General features: G+C 41.4%; 1 protein-coding gene across 7 annotated transcripts in view; it reads right to left on the bottom strand.

The window, feature by feature from the left end:
• Positions 1-72: 72 nt before the first annotated feature.
• The window catches only part of LOC117379820 (neuroblast differentiation-associated protein AHNAK-like), a 33,477-nt gene continuing 14,267 nt past the window's right edge, over positions 73-19,282 (bottom strand). Inside the window, exons 8-10 of one of the 7 annotated variants that reach the window (XM_055225801.1) lie at positions 3,177-19,219; positions 1,523-1,656; positions 73-1,480 (exon numbers count right to left, since the gene is read on the bottom strand). In XM_055225801.1, the coding sequence (XP_055081776.1) occupies positions 1,310-1,480; positions 1,523-1,656; positions 3,177-19,219 (16,348 nt within the window). In that variant the 3' untranslated portion in view covers positions 73-1,309. Of the gene's footprint in view, positions 1,657-3,176; positions 19,220-19,282 lie in introns of all 7 variants that reach the window. The other 6 variants (XM_055225804.1, XM_055225806.1, XM_055225803.1 and 3 more) reach the window with 6 other exon arrangements.

Here is a 19,282-nt window from a genome sequence, read left to right as displayed (position 1 = left end):
TGTTATTGACTAAAAAGGCAGTCTAGCAGGGACATAGAGTTTCTACTTCTTGTCAAGATAAATAACAAATCAGGCAATAATTTATCTTTATTACAGCCTAATATTTACCGCATACATTCATTTAGACGACACAAAACACAGCTTGCCAATACAGTGGAGATTCACATGCTACACCTTATTCCAGCCATTTCAACCCAACCCAATATGTGGAAACATTCTTCAGTCAATAAACAAAACCAATGAACACCTATGTACAAGAATACTTTCAGCAGTACTGAAGTCCGAATGCCATGTCACAGGAAACTAGAGAGTATGCATCATGATAATACCAGCAGCATATATAAGGACCACACGCTGACAGGCTCTCAGTGTGGCACTCAGCACTCTGCATAATAAATATATTTAGATTTGTTCACATATTCTATAAACATTATGTTCAATTGCAAGTCCAGATGAGGGTCCAAGTGGATTCAACCTTGTAACCTCATCAATGGGTTATGGGAGCACACAAATTAATCTGTTTTCAGGTATAAAGCCAAAGTTTTACTCAAGTAAGAGTAACATTATTCCAAATCATATTACTCAAGTAGAAGTACAAGCTAGTGGTTCCAGAAATTAATCAAGTAACAGTGTAAAAGGTATTTGGGAAAATTATTACTCAAGTAATAGTAACTTTAAGAGCAACTGTCGGGACGCAACATCTGATTTATAAACTGATTGTACAGACTAAGACGCTTATTCTTACTTGAGTAGCACTTGAATCATTTCTTGGACTACTTGAGTATTATTATTTTACTACTCTTACTTGAGTACACTATGGCTATTCTACCCACCTCTGATAACAAGTACAGGCATGAAAAACCTGCTAAAAGAAAATAAAAATAATATTACAATTTAAAACAATTAAAAAAAAATTTGATACTGAGACGCCGACACCCTTGCCCTTAGCTCTGAGCTTATCTGTGAAAAACAAAAACACAACAGCTCCTCATGTTGAGTGTGAGGTCAGGCTGGCTCAGCTGCTTCTGAAAGCAGACTGCGTTATGCTAAAAGAGTCATATGAGATGTATGTACAAAAAGTGCACTGTCTGATACCATGGTACACACCTTACACAGGAAAAATAAATAATAAAAACTCCAGCAGAATGAACACAAATAATGTATTAATCAAACTTGACCACAATAAATACATGTAACGCCTACAATCGCCATTTTTAATATTAACTACACAAAACATATGAAAATAAATATTTATAATAAAAAAAAAAAACTATAAACAGCAGCCCGTAAGGAGGCTAACAGCAGTTGCTCAGTGTCCAGCTCCCTCCGCGGGAGTTGAAGGTCCAATGGGGGGCGTGTCTGTGTGGGCTGTGTGTCTCTTCTGGCTCTGCACAGTGACCATGCCTTCATAGGGCAGCCCTGGGTGCTCCTCACGTGTATGTTCCTCACGTGTGTGCTGGGTGGAGATACTTGAGATGTGATGCTCCTCAAACACTTGCTGGGTGGAGATACTTGAGGAATGGTGCTCCTCAAACACTTGCTGGGTGGAGATACCTGAAGTGTGGAGGCAGAAAGAGCCTGAGACATCCAGCTCCCCTCCAACCTCGCCCCTGCGCTGGGCTTGAGGAGAGCCCTCCGGAGTAATCTGCAGGAAGCCTGTGGAAGCACAACAGTCAGAATGACTGAGGGCGAAAGCCAGCCCATGGCATCAGCACTTATATACCTGTGGCATAAGACTACCAGTGTAAGTAAAGCTTATGGTTTGGTTAGATTGATGTGCAACAGTCAGTATTGTTTAATGATAACTTTGATTCATTATTCTTTTAAAAAGCAGAGATGTTCTGAGGCTGTTGGACTGCAGTAAACAGGTTTGGCAAAATATTGGAGACAATAGAAACACAATAGTGAATTTGGCAAGGATTATGAATGTGACAATGAAGGCAGTCCTGAAATCATATGTGACTTGTGTGTGAGAGGAAATGATGGAGTTAAATCCCCAGTAGTAATTCAGGATTCATAGAACCTTAGTTACATTTGTCATTTAGTTGTATTTTATCCATACTGAGGTGGTGCTTCTGGTGCTAGGTGACCTATACTAACCAGACCCCCAAAAACTCCCACTTGGGCAGGAAGCGTGGTGCTGTCTCCTTTAAGTAGAGTGGAATTGGCCTTTGCCCAGTCGAATCTGGCAAGAGTATTTCTTTCATGTTTGTATGCACCATAGTGAAAAGCACTGTCTCATTGAGCCTCAGCCTGTAGAAGATGCCTTCAGAGAGCCCAGTACAACATAAAAGCCTGTCCCTCCACTGGAACAGGGGTGTTAAACACTGTACTGCCTGAGACTGTGTTGTATCCAGGTGTGGGCAATTCAGACGCATTTGCATGGACATAATGAGAGTTGTCCCAACGCCATTACTGAAAGAAGACTATCCAACACCTAAACCTTTGTTGTTGTAGCACCATGGTGGGCACTGGAGATGAGTGTGAAACAGGCAGACTTGATTTTATTTGCTTGTATTAATGTATGACAGTGTTTGTGTTGCCATTCTTCACATTATTGATTGTAATGTTTGTGGTGTGCAGTTTAGTGATGAAAGTAGAAACAACATTTCTTAAATCTCTGAAGGGAACCATATGTGAGACTTAAATTACATAAGCATGACCTATCTGTGCCCCCAGATACACATGGTACACATGTTCAAATGAAATATAACTTTTACTGATTACTATTGTATAGTTCATTACAAAAATATTGGACAAGATGGCCAAGTTGTTTATGTTATAATCTGGTGTTTTGGTTCTAAAGAAGATTATCCAATCAGAAAGCAGAATGAGCCTCACATGAGTCTCTTTGGGTTGCCAGTTTCAAGACTGAAGTCCAGTTGGTTTAGACCTAAAAGGACTCTCTCTGATCTGAACTACCTAAACTCCAGCTCCTGTACCCCATCATAAATGAGTGGTAGTGCATCCTCTGCAGCTCGATGTGGGAATTCTGGAGGTTCAGAGATTTCACATGAGGCATGGCCTGTCCATATACTGAGAATGAGAAAAAACTGTGTCTGTGTGTCTTCTGTGCAGGTTTAGACATAGGCAACCCAGGTGTAGTTTGTGATTTTTTGAAACTGCTGCAAATATGTCGGTGTGAGCTAGTCAAGTTCTAAAGTGTCTTTGCTTACCGGTAGAGTGGGGCTTCAGGGAAAACTTGGGAACCCTGAACCATGGGGAGGAATCCTTGTCTTCGGAATGGAGTTCTGTTCTCTTAGAGTCCACCTCTGACCAGGTCAGAACCCTGGCTGAGCTCTCTGTGGTGAAGTGTGAAGGGGATGCAGAGCCCTCCCTTCGCTCTCTTCTCACACCTGATGACAGTAGTTCTTTTGACAGATGCAGCGTGCCTGGCATAGACTCAAAATCAGCTCCACTGGCTTCTTTGCTCATCAGTGAGGATTGTGCTCCTAGTTTTCCACCAATATCTGAGGCCTCTTGTTTTGGAGATATCTGTCTAGATGGTGATGTTATCTCAACTTTAGGAAGTTTAATTTCAGTACTAATTGCTCCCTTTTCATTCTTAATAAAATGTTTTTCTGCACGGTGAGTTGCATGAATTGATTCCTCTATTGTTGTTACGTGGAATGACTCGGTTTTAGCTGTTGAAAGCAAACCATGGGTCATCTCCATTCCTTTTCCCTTTAACTGCTCCATTTCTGCAGAAAACTGTTGATATGACTTCCTAAAGGTTGGCTGCATTTCCATGGACCCTGGTTCGGCATTAGCTGTTTGTAAAGGCTTAGAACTAGGACTTACAGACTCATCAGGATTTACAAGGACAAAAACAGCTCTCTTCACCTTTGGAACCTTTGGACCTAAATATTCAATCTCTTGTCCATAAAACTCTAACCTTCCCTCTGGGGTAGACAAGGAGGGTAATGGGACACCAGATGTAGGTATTTTAACTGTAGTGTCTTTGAACATTTGAATATCCTCATCCTCTGGTGACATGCCGATATCAAAATCAATGTCTGGGATCCTGGGTGCCTGAACTTTTCCTGAGATAGCACCCTTGGACCTTGTTCCTACTTGGAGTGGTATTCCTGGAGCTGAGATGCTTATAACATCTTTTCCTTCCAAATTGCTGCTGTGCATTGAGATTGCAGGCTCTTTTCTATCTGCTCCTACTTTATCTTTATGTACTTTCATTTTTGGCATTCCTATGTTAAATTTAGTTCCTTTAACTTTTGCTTTAGTTTTGTCAACTTCACAAGTATTCTGACCTTTTTCTGGTGAATCTATACTTAACTTAACTTTGCCACCTAATCCAAAATCAGTTTCAGACTTGGGTGGGGATTGAGAAACCCCAAGTGAGGGGGGAAATTTCATATCAGGCAACCTTCCACTTGTTGATCCTTCTAGATGAGCACCTGCTTGTTCTGTGTTGATGTTAGGCATCTTGATTTCAGGCATTTTGAACTTTGCCCCATCAGTATGTATTTCAGGACCTTCGACCTTCCCTTTGGGCAGAGAAATATCAATATCTGGCATGTTGATATGAGGCATTTCAAATTTCCCTTTCTTTTGTCCTTCTACATGAACTGCAGGTGTCTCTATGTTGATTTCAGGGCCCTTGGCCGTCACTTTGGGAAGAGTTATGTCAACAGACGGCATTTTCAGATCGGGCATCTTTAATTTCCCTTCTTTAGAAAGATCTACGTCAATATCAGGACCATCAAGGTTTCCTTTTGGAAGTGAGATATCAACGGAAGGAAGATTTGGATGAGGGATCTTGAAACTTTCACCTTTTCCTCCAATTTCCAGCTCAGGCCCCTTTATGTTTCCTTTGGGAAGAGATATATCAACATCTGGCATGCTGATTTTTCCAGATTTTGATCGCTCAATGTCAGTTTCTGGGCTTTTAAATTTTCCTTTTGATAAAGAAATGTCAACATTTGGCATTTTTATATTTGGTACTTTGAACTTTCCACCTGCTGATACTTCTAGGTCAGCTTCAGGTCTTTCTGTTGTGATCTCTGGACCTTCAATCTTTCCTTTTGGGGGAGTTATGTCAATTTTAGGCATTTTGATACCAGGCAATTTGAACTTTCCCCCTGCAGGACCCTCTATATCTACATCTGGACCTCCAATCTTTCCTTTTGGAAGTGAAATATCAACAGAAGGCACTCCCCCTTCAATCTCAACCTCTGGGCCAACACCTTTGGCCTTAGGTAAGGATATGTCCACATCTGGCATTTTCAGATGAGGCATCTTGAACTTCTTTCCTTTAGGCCTCTCGATCTCAACTTCGGAACCTTCTATTTTTCCTTTTGGAAGCGAAATATCAGTGGAAGGAAGAGTTGCTTCAATGTCTGCTTCTAGGCCTTTCCCTTTTCCTTTTGGTAAAGATATATCAATGTTGGGCATCTTGATGTCAGGCATTTTGAACTTTGCCCCCTCAGTATCTATTTCAGGAACTTCGACCTTCCCTTTGGGCAGAGAAATGTCAATGTCAGGCATTTTGATGTGAGGCATTTCAAACTTTCCTTTCTTATGTGCTTCTACATGTACTCCGGGGGTCTCTATGTTGACTTCAGGACCCTTGGCCTTTCCTTTGGGCAGCGTTATGTCAACAGAAGGCATTTTGAAATCAGGATTTTTAAATTTCCCCCCTTTAGAAACATCTATATCGACATCAGGACCTTCAAGCTTTCCTTTTGGAAGTGAGATATCAACAGAGGGAAGCTTTGGATGAGGGATCTTGAAACTTCCACTTTTTCCTCCAATTTCCAGCTCAGGTCCTTCTATGTTTCCTTTGGGAAGAGATATATCAACATCTGGCATATTGATTTTTCCAGGTTTTGATCCTTCAACATCAATTTCTGGGCCTTTAAATTTTCCTTTTGGTAAAGAAATGTCAACATTTGGCATTTTCATATTTGGCATTTTGAACTTACCACCTGCTGATCCTTCTAGGTGAGCTTCAGGTCTTTCTGTGGTGATCTCTGGGCCTTCAATCTTTCCTTTTGGCAGAGTTATGTCAACTTTAGGCATTTTGATACCAGGCATTTTGAACTTTCCCCCTGCAGGACCCTCTATATCTACATCTGGACCTCCAATATTTCCTTTAGGGAGTGAAATGTCAACAGACGGTAGTCCCTCTTCAATCTCAACCTCTGGGCCAACACCTTTGGCCTTAGTTAAGGATATGTCCACATCTGGCATTTTCAGATGAGGCATCTTGAACTTCTTTCCTTTAGGCATCTCGATCTCAATTTCTGGACCTTCTATTTTTCCTTTTGGAAGTGAAATATCAATGGAAGGAAGAGTTGCTTCAACGTCTGCTTCTAGACCTTTCCCTTTTCCTTTTGGTAAAGATATATCAATGTTGGGCATCCTGATGTCAGGCATTTTGAACTTTGCCCCCTCAGCATCTATTTCAGGACCTTGGACCTTCCCTTTGGGCAGAGAAATGTCAATGTCAGGCATTTTGATGTGAGGCATTTCAAACTTTCCTTTCTTATGCGCTTCTACATGTACTCCAGGGGTCTCTATGTTGACTTCAGGACGCTTGGCCTTTCCTTTGGGCAGTGTTATGTCAACAGAAGGCATGTTCAAATCAGGGATTTTAAATTTCCCTCCTTTAGAAACATCTATATCAACATCAGGACCTTCAAGCTTTCCTTTTGGAAGTGAGATATCAACAGAAGGAAGATTTGGATGAGGGATCTTGAAACCTCCACCTTTTCCTCCAATTTCCAGCTCAGGCCCCTCTATGTTCCCTTTGGGAAGAGATATATCAACATCTGGCATATTGATTTTTCCAGATTTTGATCCCTCAATATCAATTTCTGGGCCTTTAAATGTTCCTTTTGGTAAAGAAATGTCAACATTTGGCATTTTTATATTTGGCATTTTGAACTTTCCACTTGCTGATACTTCTAGGTCAGCTTCAGGTCTTTCTGTTGTGATCTCTGGACCTTCAATCTTTCCTTTTGGGGGAGTTATGTCAATTTTAGGCATTTTGATACCAGGCATTTTGAACTTTCCCCCTGCAGGACCCTCTATATCTACATCTGGACCTCCAATCTTTCCTTTTGGAAGTGAAATATCAACAGAAGGCACTCCTCCTTCAATCTCAACCTCTTGGCCAACGCCTTTGGCCTTAGGTAAGGATATGTCCACATCTGGCATTTTCAGATGAGGCATCTTGAACTTCTTTCCTTTAGGCCTCTCGATCTCAACTTCAGAACCTTCTATTTTTCCTTTTGGAAGCGAAATATCAGTGGAAGGAAGAGTTGCTTCAATGTCTGCTTCTAGGCCTTTCCCTTTTCCTTTTGGTAAAGATATATCAATGTTGGGCATCTTGATGTCAGGCATTTTGAACTTTGCCCCCTTAGTATCTATTTCAGGAACTTCGACCTTCCCTTTGGGCAGAGAAATGTCAATGTCAGGCATTTTGATGTGAGGCATTTCAAACTTTCCTTTCTTATGTGCTTCTACATGTACTCCGGGGGTCTCTATGTTGACTTCAGGACCCTTGGCCTTTCCTTTGGGCAGTGTTATGTCAACAGAACGCATTTTGAAATCAGGATATTTAAATGTCCCCCCTTTAGAAACATCTATATCGACATCAGGACCTTCAAGCTTTCCTTTTGGAAGTGAGATATCAACAGAGGGAAGCTTTGGATGAGGGATCTTGAAACTTCCACTTTTTCCTACAATTTCAAGCTCAGGTCCTTCTATATTTCCTTTGGGAAGAGATATATCAACATCTGGCATATTGATATTTCCAGGTTTTGATCCTTCAACATCAATTTCTGGGCCTTTAAATTTTCTTTTTGGTAAAGAAATGTCAACATTTGGCATTTTTATATTTGGCATTTTGAACTTACCACCTGCTGATCCTTCTAGGTGAGCTTCAGGTCTTTCTGTGGTGATCTCTGGGCCTTCAATCTTTCCTTTTGGCAGAGTTATGTCAACTTTAGGCATTTTGATACCAGGCATTTTGAACTTTCCCCCTGCAGGACCCTCTATATCTACATCTGGACCTCCAATATTTCCTTTAGGGAGTGAAATGTCAACAGACGGTAGTCCCCCTTTAATCTCGACGTCAGGGCCAACACCTTTGGCCTTAGTTAAGGATATGTCCACATCTGGCATTTTCAGATGAGGCATCTTGAACTTCTTTCCTTTAGGCCCCTCGATCTCAATTTCTGGACCTTCTATTTTTCCTTTTGGAAGTGAAATATCAACAGACGGTAGTCCCGCTTCAATCTCAACCTCTGGGCCAACACCTTTGGCCTTAGGTAAGGATATGTCTACATCTGGCATTTTCAGATGAGGCATCTTGAACTTCTTTCCTTTAGGCCCCTCGATCTCAACTTCTGGACCTTCCAGTTTTCCTTTTGGAAGTGAAATATCAATGGAAGGAAGAGTTGCTTCAACATCTGCTTCTAGACCTTTCCCTTTTCCTTTTGGTAAAGATATATCAATGTTGGGCATCTTGATGTCAGGCATTTTGAACTTTGCCCCCTCAGCATCTATTTCAGGACCTTCGACCTTCCCTTTGGGCAGAGAAATGTCAATGTCAGGCATTTTGATGTGAGGCATTTCAAACTTTCCTTTCTTATGTGCTTCTACATGTACTCCAGGGGTCTCTATGTTGACTTCAGGACCCTTGGCCTTTCCTTTGGGCAGTGTTATGTCAACAGAAGGCTTGTTCAAATCAGGGATTTTAAATTTCCCTCCTTTAGAAACATCTATATCAACATCAGGACCTTCAAGCTTTCCTTTTGGAAGTGAGATATCAACAGAAGGAAGATTTGGATGAGGGATCTTGAAACCTCCACCTTTTCCTCCAATTTCCAGCTCAGGCCCCTCTATGTTCCCTTTGGGAAGAGATATATCAACATCTGGCATATTGATTTTTCCAGATTTTGATCCCTCAATATCAATTTCTGGGCCTTTAAATGTTCCTTTTGGTAAAGAAATGTCAACATTTGGCATTTTTATATTTGGCATTTTGAACTTTCCACCTGCTGATCCTTCTAGGTGAGCTTCAGGTCTTTCTGTGGTAATCTCTGGGCCTTCAATCTTTCCTTTTGGCAGAGTTATGTCAACTTTAGGTATTTTGATACCAGGCATTTTGAACTTTCCCCCTGCAGGACCCTCTGTATCTACATCTGGACCTCCAATCTTTCCTTTTGGAAGTGAAATATCAACAGACGGTAGTCCCCCTTTAATCTCAACCTCTGGTTCAACACCTTTGGCCTTAGGTAAGGATATGTCTACATCTGGCATTTTCAGATGAGGCATCTTGAACTTCTTTCCTTTAGGCCCCTCAATCTCAACTTCTGGACCTTCTATTTTTCCTTTTGGAAGTGAAATATCAATGGAAGGAAGAGTTGCTTCAATGTCTGCTTCTAGACCTTTTCCTTTTGGTACAGATATATCAATGTTGGGCATCCTGATGTCAGGCATTTTGAACTTTGCCCCCTCAGCATCTATTTCAGGACCTTCAACCTTCCCTTTGGGCAGAGAAATATCAATGTCAGGCATTTTGATGTGAGGCATTTCAAACTTTCCTTTCTTATGTGCTTCTACATGTACTCCAGGGGTCTCTATGTTGACTTCAGGACCCTTGGCCTTTCCTTTGGGCAGTGTTATGTCAACAGAAGGTATTTTGAAATCAGGGATTTTAAATTTCCCTCCTTTAGAAACATCTATATCAACATCAGGACCTTCAAGCTTTCCTTTTGGAAGTGAAATATCAACAGAAGGAAGATTTGGATGAGGGATCTTGAAACCTCCACCTTTTCCTCCAATATCCAGCTCAGGCCCCTCTATGTTTCCTTTGGGAAGAGATATATCAACATCTGGCATATTGATTTTTCCAGATTTTGATCCCTCAATATCAATTTCTGGGCCTTTAAATGTTCCTTTTGGTAAAGAAATGTCAACATTTGGCATTTTTATATTTGGCATTTTGAACTTTCCACCTGCTGATCCTTCTAGGTGAGCTTCAGGTCTTTCTGTGGTGATCTCTGGGCCTTCAATCTTTCCTTTTGGCAGAGTTATGTCAACTTTAGGCATTTTGATACCAGGCATTTTGAACTTTCCCCCTGCAGGACCCTCTATATCTACATCTGGACCTCCAATATTTCCTTTAGGGAGTGAAATGTCAACAGACGGTAGTCCCCCTTTAATCTCGACGTCAGGGCCAACACCTTTGGCCTTAGGTAAGGATATGTCTACATCTGGCATTTTCAGATGAGGCATCTTGAACTTCTTTCCTTTAGGCCCCTCAATCTCAACTTCTGGACCTTCTATTTTTCCTTTTGGAAGTGAAATATCAATGGAAGGAAGAGTTGCTTCAATGTCTGCTTCTAGACCTTTTCCTTTTGGTACAGATATATCAATGTTGGGCATCCTGATGTCAGGCATTTTGAACTTTGCCCCCTCAGCATCTATTTCAGGACCTTCAACCTTCCCTTTGGGCAGAGAAATGTCAATGTCAGGCATTTTGATGTGAGGCATTTCAAACTTTCCTTTCTTATGTGCTTCTACATGTACTCCAGGGGTCTCTATATTGACTTCAGGACCCTTGGCCTTTCCTTTGGGCAGTGTTATGTCAACAGAAGGTATTTTGAAATCAGGGATTTTAAATTTCCCTCCTTTAGAAACATCTATATCAACATCAGGACCTTCAAGCTTTCCTTTTGGAAGTGAGATATCAACAGAAGGAAGATTTGGATGAGGGATCTTGAAACCTCCACCTTTTCCTCCAATATCCAGCTCAGGCCCCTCTATGTTTCCTTTGGGAAGAGATATATCAACATCTGGCATATTGATTTTTCCAGATTTTGATCCCTCAATATCAATTTCTGGGCCTTTAAATGTTCCTTTTGGTAAAGAAATGTCAACATTTGGCATTTTTATATTTGGCATTTTGAACTTTCCACCTGCTGATCCTTCTAGGTGAGCTTCAGGTCTTTCTGTGGTGATCTCTGGGCCTTCAATCTTTCCTTTTGGCAGAGTTATGTCAACTTTAGGCATTTTGATACCAGGCATTTTGAACTTTCCCCCTGCAGGACCCTCTATATCTATATCTATATCTGGACCTTCAATCTTTCCTTTTGGAAGTGAAATATCAACAGACGGTAGTCCCCCTTTAATCTCGACGTCAGGGCCAACACCTTTGGCCTTAGGTAAGGATATGTCTACATCTGGCATTTTCAGATGAGGCATCTTGAACTTCTTTCCTTTAGGCCCCTCAATCTCAACTTCTGGACCTTCTATTTTTCCTTTTGGAAGTGAAATATCAATGGAAGGAAGAGTTGCTTCAATGTCTGCTTCTAGACCTTTTCCTTTTGGTACAGATATATCAATGTTGGGCATCCTGATGTCAGGCATTTTGAACTTTGCCCCCTCAGCATCTATTTCAGGACCTTCAACCTTCCCTTTGGGCAGAGAAATGTCAATGTCAGGCATTTTGATGTGAGGCATTTCAAACTTTCCTTTCTTATGTGCTTCTACATGTACTCCAGGGGTCTCTATATTGACTTCAGGACCCTTGGCCTTTCCTTTGGGCAGTGTTATGTCAACAGAAGGTATTTTGAAATCAGGGATTTTAAATTTCCCTCCTTTAGAAACATCTATATCAACATCAGGACCTTCAAGCTTTCCTTTTGGAAGTGAGATATCAACAGAAGGAAGATTTGGATGAGGGATCTTGAAACCTCCACCTTTTCCTCCAATATCCAGCTCAGGCCCCTCTATGTTTCCTTTGGGAAGAGATATATCAACATCTGGCATATTGATTTTTCCAGATTTTGATCCCTCAATATCAATTTCTGGGCCTTTAAATGTTCCTTTTGGTAAAGAAATGTCAACATTTGGCATTTTTATATTTGGCATTTTGAACTTTCCACCTGCTGATCCTTCTAGGTGAGCTTCAGGTCTTTCTGTGGTGATCTCTGGGCCTTCAATCTTTCCTTTTGGCAGAGTTATGTCAACTTTAGGCATTTTGATACCAGGCATTTTGAACTTTTCCCCTGCAGGACCCTCTATATCTATATCTATATCTGGACCTTCAATCTTTCCTTTTGGAAGTGAAATATCAACAGACGGTAGTCCCCCTTTAATCTCGACGTCAGGGCCAACACCTTTGGCCTTAGGTAAGGATATGTCTACATCTGGCATTTTCAGATGAGGCATCTTGAACTTCTTTCCTTTAGACCCCTCAATCTCAACTTCTGGACCTTCTATTTTTCCTTTTGGAAATGAAATATCGATGGAAGGAAGAGTTGCTTCAATGTCTGCTTCTTGACCTTTCCCTTTTGGTAAAGATATACCAATGTTGGGCATCTTAATGTCAGGAATTTTGACCTTTGCCCCCTCAGCATCTATTTCAGGATCTTCGACCTTGACTTTGGGCACAGAAATGTCAATGTCAGGCATTTTGATGTGAGGCATTTCAAACTTTCCTTTCTTATGTGCTTCTACATGTACTCCCGGGGTCTCTATGTTGACTTCAGGACCCTTGGCCTTTCCTTTGGGCAGTGTTATGTCAACAGAAGGCATTTTGAAATCAGGGATTTTAAATTGCCCCCCTTTAGAAACATCTATATCGACCTCAGGACCTTCAAGCTTTCCTTTTGGAAGTGAGATATCAACAGAAGGGAGATTTGGATAAGGGATCTTGAAACCTCCATCTTTTCCTCCAATTTCCAGCTCAGGCTCCTCTATGTTTCCTTTGGGAAGAGATATATCAACATCTGGCATATTGATTTTTCCAGATTTTGATCCCTCAATATCAATTTCTGGGCCTTTAAATGTTCCTTTTGGTAAAGAAATGTCAACATTTGGCATTTTTATATTTGGCATTTTGAACTTTCCACCTGCTGATCCTTCTAGGTGAGCTTCAGGTCTTTCTGTGGTGATCTCTGGGCCTTCAATCTTTCCTTTTGGCAGAGTTATGTCAACTTTAGGCATTTTGATACCAGGCATTTTGAACTTTCCCCCTGCAGGACCCTCTATATCTACATCTGGACCTTCAATCTTTCCTTTTGGAAGTGAAATATCAACAGACGGTAGTCCCCCTTCAATCTCAACGTCTGGGCCAACACCTTTGGCCTTAGGTAAGGATATGTCTACATCTGGCATTTTCAGATGAGGCATCTTGAACTTCTTTCCTTTAGGCCCCTCAATCTTAACTTCTGGACCTTCTATTTTTCCTTTTGGAAGTGAAATATCAATGGAAGGAAGAGTTGCTTCACTGTCTGCTTCTAGACCTTTCCCTTTTGGTAAAGATATACCAATGTTGGGCATCTTAATGTCAGGCATTTTGACCTTTGCCCCCTCAGCATCTATTTCAGGACCTTCTACCTTCCCTTTGGGCAGAGAAATGTCAATGTCAGGCATTTTGATGTGAGGCATTTCAAACTTTCCTTTCTTATGTGCTTCTACATGTACTCCCGGGGTCTCTATGTTGACTTCAGGACCCTTGGCCTTTCCTTTGGGCAGTGTTATGTCAACAGAAGGCATTTTGAAATCAGGGATTTTAAATTTCCCCCCTTTAGAAACATCTATATCGACATCAGGACCTTCTAGCTTTCCTTTTGGAAGTGAGATATCAACAGAAGGGAGATTTGGATAAGGGATCTTGAAACCTCCATCTTTTCCTCCAACTTTCAGCTCAGGCCCCTCTATGTTTCCTTTGGGAAGAGATATATTAACATCTGGCATATTGATTTTTCCAGATTTTGATCCCTCAATATCAATTTCTGGGCCTTTAAATGTTCCTTTTGGTAAAGAAATGTCAACCTTTGGCATTTTTATATTTGGCATTTTGAACTTTCCACCTGCTGATCCTTCTAGGTGAGCTTCAGGTGTTTCTGTGGTGATCTCTGGGCCTTCAATCTTTCCTTTTGGCAGAGTTAAGTCAACTTTAGGCATTTTGATACCAGGCATTTTGAACCTTCCCCCTGCAGGACCCTCTATATCTATATCTGGACCTTCAATCTTTCCTTTTGGAAGTGAAATATCAACAGATGGTAGTCCCCCTTCAATCTCAACCTCTGGGCCAACACCTTTGGCCTTAGGTAAGGGTATGTCCACATCTGGCATTTTCAGATGAGGCATCTTGAACTTCTTTCCTTTAGGCCCCTCGATCTCAACTTCTGGACCTTCTATTTTTCCTTTTGGAAGTGAAATATCAATGGAAGGAAGAGTTGCTTCAATGTCTGCTTCTAGACCTTTTCCTTTTGGTACAGATATATCAATGTTGGGCATCTTGATGTCTGGCATTTTGAACTTTGCCCCCTCAGCATCTATTTCAGAACCTTCGAGCTTCCCTTTGGGCAGAGAAATGTCAATGTCAGGCATTTTTATGTGAGGGATGTCAAACTTTCCTTTCTTATGTGCTTCTACGTGTAGTCCGGGGGTCTCTGTATTGATGTCGGGACCCTTGGCCTTTCCTTTGGGCAGTGTTATGTCAACAGAAGGCATTTTGAAATCAGGGATTTTAAATTTCCCTCCTTTAGAAACATCTATATCAACATCAGGACCTTCAAGCTTTCCTTTTGGAAGTGAGATATCAACAGAAGGAAGATTTGGATGAGGGATCTTGAAACCTCCACCTTTTCCTCCAATATCCAGTTCAGGCCCCTCTATGTTTCCTTTGGGAAGAAAAATGTCAACATCTGGCATATTGATTTTTCCAGATTTTGATCCCTCAATATCAATTTCTGGGCCTTTAAATGTTCCTTTTGGTAAAGAAATGTCAACATTTGGCATTTTTATATTTGGCATTTTGAACTTTCCACCTGCTGATCCTTCTAGGTGAGCTTCAGGTCTTTCTGTGGTGATCTCTGGGCCTTCAATCTTTCCTTTTGGCAGAGTTATGTCAAATTTAGGCATTTTGATACCAGGCATTTTGAACTTTCCCCCTGCAGAACCCTCTATATCTACATCTGGACCTTCAATCTTTCCTTTTGGAAGTGAAATATCAACAGACGGTAGTCCCGCTTCAATCTCAACGTCTGGGCCAACACCTTTGGCCTTAGGTAAGGATATGTCCACATCTGGCATTTTCAGATGAGGCATCTTGAACTTCTTTCCTTTAAGCCTCTCGATCTCAACTTCTGGACCTTTTATTTTTCCTTTTGGAAGTGAAATATCAATGGAAGGAAGAGTTGCTTCAACGTCTTTTTCTATACCTTTCCCTTTTCCTTTTGGTAAAGATATATCAATGTTGGGCATCTTGATGTCAGGCATTTTGAACTTTGCCCCCTCAGCATCTATTTCAGGACCTTCTACCTTCCCTTTGGGCAGAGAAATGTCAATGTCAGGCATTTTGATGTGAGGCATTTCAAACTTTCCTTTCTTATGTGCTTCTACATGTACTCCAGGGGTCTCTATGTTGACTTCAGGACCCTTGGCCTTTCCTTTGGGCAGTGTTATGTCAACAGAAGGCATGTTCAAATCAGGGATTTTAAATTTCTCTCCTTTAGAAACATCTATGTCAACATCAGGACCTTCAAGCTTTCCTTTTGGAAGTGAGATATCAACAGAAGGAAGATTTGGATGAGGGATCTTGAAACCTCCACCTTTTCCTCCAATTTCCAACTCAGGCCCCTCTATGTTTCCTTTGGGAAGAGATATATCAACATCTGGCATATTGATTTTTCCAGATTTTGATCCCTCAATATCAATTTCTGGGCCTTTAAATGTTCCTTTTGGTAAAGAAATGTCAACATTTGGCATTTTTATATTTGGCATTTTGAACTTTCCACCTGCTGATCCTTCTAGGTGAGCTTCAGGTCTTTCTGTGGTGATCTCTGGGCCTTCAATCTTTCCTTTTGGCAGAATTATGTCAACTTTAGGCATATTGATACAAGGCATTTTGAACTTTCCCCCTGCAGGACCCTCTATATCTACATCTGGACCTCCAATCTTTCCTTTTGGAAGTGAAATATCAACAGAAGGCACTCCTCCTTCAATCTCAACTTCTGGGCCAACACCTTTGGCCTTAGGTAAGGATATGTCCACATCTGGCATTTTCAGATGAGGCATCTTGAACTTCTTTCCTTTAGGCCCCTCGATCTCAACTTCTGGACCTTCTATTTTTTCTTTTGGAAGCGAAATATCAATGGAAGGAAGAGTTGCTTCAACGTCTGCTTCTAGACCTTTCCCTTTTCCTTTTGGTAAAGATATATCAATGTTGGGCATCTTGATGTCAGGCATTTTTACCTTTGCCCCCTCAGCATCTATTTCAGGACCTTCAACCTTCCCTTTGGGCAGAGAAATGTCAATGTCAGGCATTTTGATGTGAGGCATTTCAAACTTTCCTTTCTTATGTGCTTCTACATGTACTCCCGGGGTCTCTATGTTGACTTCAGGACCCTTGGCCTTTCCTTTGGGCAGTGTTATGTCAACAGAATGCATTTTCAAATCAGGGATTTTAAATTTCCCTCCTTTATAAACATCTATGTCAACATCAGGACCTTCAAGCTTTCCTTTTGGAAGTGAGATATCAACAGAAGGAAGATTTGGATGAGGGATCTTGAAACCTCCACCTTTTCCTCCAATTTCCAGCTCAGGCCCCTCTATGTTTCCTTTGGGAAGAGATATATCAACATCTGGCATATTGATATTTCCAGATTTTGATCCCTCAATATCAATTTCTGGGCCTTTAAATGTTCCTTTTGGTAAAGAAATGTCAACATTTGGCATTTTTATATTTGGCATTTTGAACTTTCCACCTGCTGATCCTTCTAGGTCAGCTTCAGGTCTTTCTGTGGTAATCTCTGGGCCTTCAATCTTTCCTTTTGGCAGAGTTATGTCAACTTTAGGCATTTTGATACCAGGCATTTTAAATTTTCCCCCAGGATCCTCTATTTCTACATTTGGACCTTTCATTTTTCCTTTTGGAAGACCAACACCAACATCATCAATCTCAATTTCTGGACCAACACCTTTAGCCTTGAGTAAGGATATGTCAACATCTTGCATTTTCAGGTTTGGTCCATCTATATCAACATCTGAGGATTTTTCTCCTTTGGCATTCCCTTGGCTTTTAGGCAATGATATATCGAGGTCAAATTTTGGAATGGACACATCAATTGTTGGTAGTTTGGGAATTCTTAGGCTTCCCTCAGAGAGTTTGATGTCACCTTCTGAAATATCCGCTTCAGGTTTTGGGAGAAGGACTTCAGTGTCTGGAGATGTAACTGTTGATGTCCCCGACACTGAAAACTTTGGTAGCTTTATATGAACATCAGGTCCATGGAAACCACTTTTTCCCTCTAAGTCAGCTTCTAGTTTTGCCCCACTTTCTCCCTCTGTGAGCTGTATTTTAGGTGATGTTGCTTCTAAACTTCCTGTAGAACATGGAGCAGATATGTCAGCTTTATTCTTGGAAAACCCAAATGAAGGCAGTTTTATTTTTTTTTTCTTTCCCTTAATCTTTTTCTTTCCGCCAACTTCCAGCGATCTTGGAGAAATATTGGGCGGATCATAACTACCCCCTGAAGAAGGTCTGCTGCCCTCTGCCTGCAGCAGCTCCACTTCTACATCATCACTTTGCTTTGAATGACCAAAATCTAAGTCAACTTGGGGAGCAGAAATGTCAACTGTAGGTAATTTGAAATGTGGAAATTTTATGCCTGTCCCCAATCTATCTGTTTTTTCTTTGGAAGGGGAAAGGTCAATGTCTGGCATTTGTATTTTCCTTCCCTTCATCTCAGGCCCTTCCACTTCTATAGCTGCTGGTGCTATATTGAGTGTTGGTGATGAAATGTCCACTTTAGATACTTTTCCATCAAAACTAATGTCAACTTCAGTTTCTTCTTTTGATTTTCTCTTTGACATATCAATTTTTGGCAATCCAGCCCCACTTTCAACTTTTGGCCCTTGAAAGTGCATCTTTGCTTCAGGTAATTTGACACCCGGAAGGGATATGTCTGTAGACAGACTCTGTTCTCCAGTGTCTCCCTTCAGTCTTGTTTCTGGTAATACTATTTCAATAGATGAAGCTGTTCCTTTTCCACATTCAATCTCTGGCATTGAAATGTTAACATTGCCTCTCTTTTGAACCATACCTGGAAAGGAGATATCAGTTGATTGGCCCTGAAATTGCACCTCTGTTGTCTCTATTGTACCTTTGACTTTGGTGTTTGTTATGGTCATATTTGGTTGATATATGTTCACAGATGGAGTAGGTAGACTTCCTCTCAGTTTAAGGTTGCTTTCATGTGACATCTCTGAAGGAACATCAACAGAAGACGTTTTTATTTCAGCTTGTCCCCTGGTTACTTCAAATTCATTATATTCTGCTTTCCAAGTCTCTTTTTTGACCTTTGGAATAGTCAGGTCTACTTTAGGTAATGTAATTGTTTCCTCCTCTTGCATTTTTATCTCTGTCTTGAGTGGGTCCAGTGTGGGTAGAATAACATTAAAATCTGGCATTTTGAACTGTCCATCCCCTCCAACATAATGGCCCATGTCTACATCTACAGTGTCTGTTTTCAGTGTAACGTCTGCTTTAGCGTGTTCTACATCTGATAATTCCACTTTCGGCATAGAGATTTTTGGACATTTAAATGTGCCTTCCACTTCATCAGGAACTCTCTGTCCAGTGTCCACATTCAAACTGACATCAGGCGCATGGATGTCCACAGCTGGCACCACCACGTTCCCCTCTCCTGTGCCTTGTGGGGCGGACACTTCCACACCAGGCCTTCCTTCAGGTATGGACACACTGACTGAGGCTGTCCCTGAGCCACCTGCAGCCACCTTTACTTGGGGTGGTGGAGAGATTCTGACATCTCCTTTTATGTCCACATCAGCTTCCATGTCATCTGAATTTCGTGACAGTCGAATCTTTGGTAATTTTAACTTTGGCATTCTGAGCTTAGCACCTTTGCCAACATCAATGTTCTCAGTCCCTGCACTCAATTCTCCATGGATATTTGACCCCAAAGCTACTTTGGGTTTGCTCATTTCTGCTCTACTCTTGTCCCCTGCATGGCCTCTGGCTTCAGGTAGACTGAGGGTGATCTCTGGTGGCTGCACAGTCACCTGTGTGTGTTTGGACTTTGGAAAGTGGATGCCAAATTTATGGGCCTTTCCATGAGCTTTGCCTTTTGCTTCGGACATCTCCACATGCGTTGTTTCCTCTGTTTGGCCTGACTCTGCTCCACACTGCACCCTTGCTTTCATGTGGGGGAACCTGCCAAAGGTACATGTGTTATCAGACTTGTACACTTGTGTGTCCATCATTGCAGTAGCAGCT

Source organism: Periophthalmus magnuspinnatus, chromosome 13 (assembly GCF_009829125.3).
Source record: "Periophthalmus magnuspinnatus isolate fPerMag1 chromosome 13, fPerMag1.2.pri, whole genome shotgun sequence".
Classification (NCBI taxonomy): Eukaryota; Metazoa; Chordata; class Actinopteri; order Gobiiformes; family Gobiidae; genus Periophthalmus; species Periophthalmus magnuspinnatus.
The sequence above is the reverse complement of the archived record's forward strand: the minus strand, read 5'-3'. Positions and strand labels throughout refer to the sequence as shown.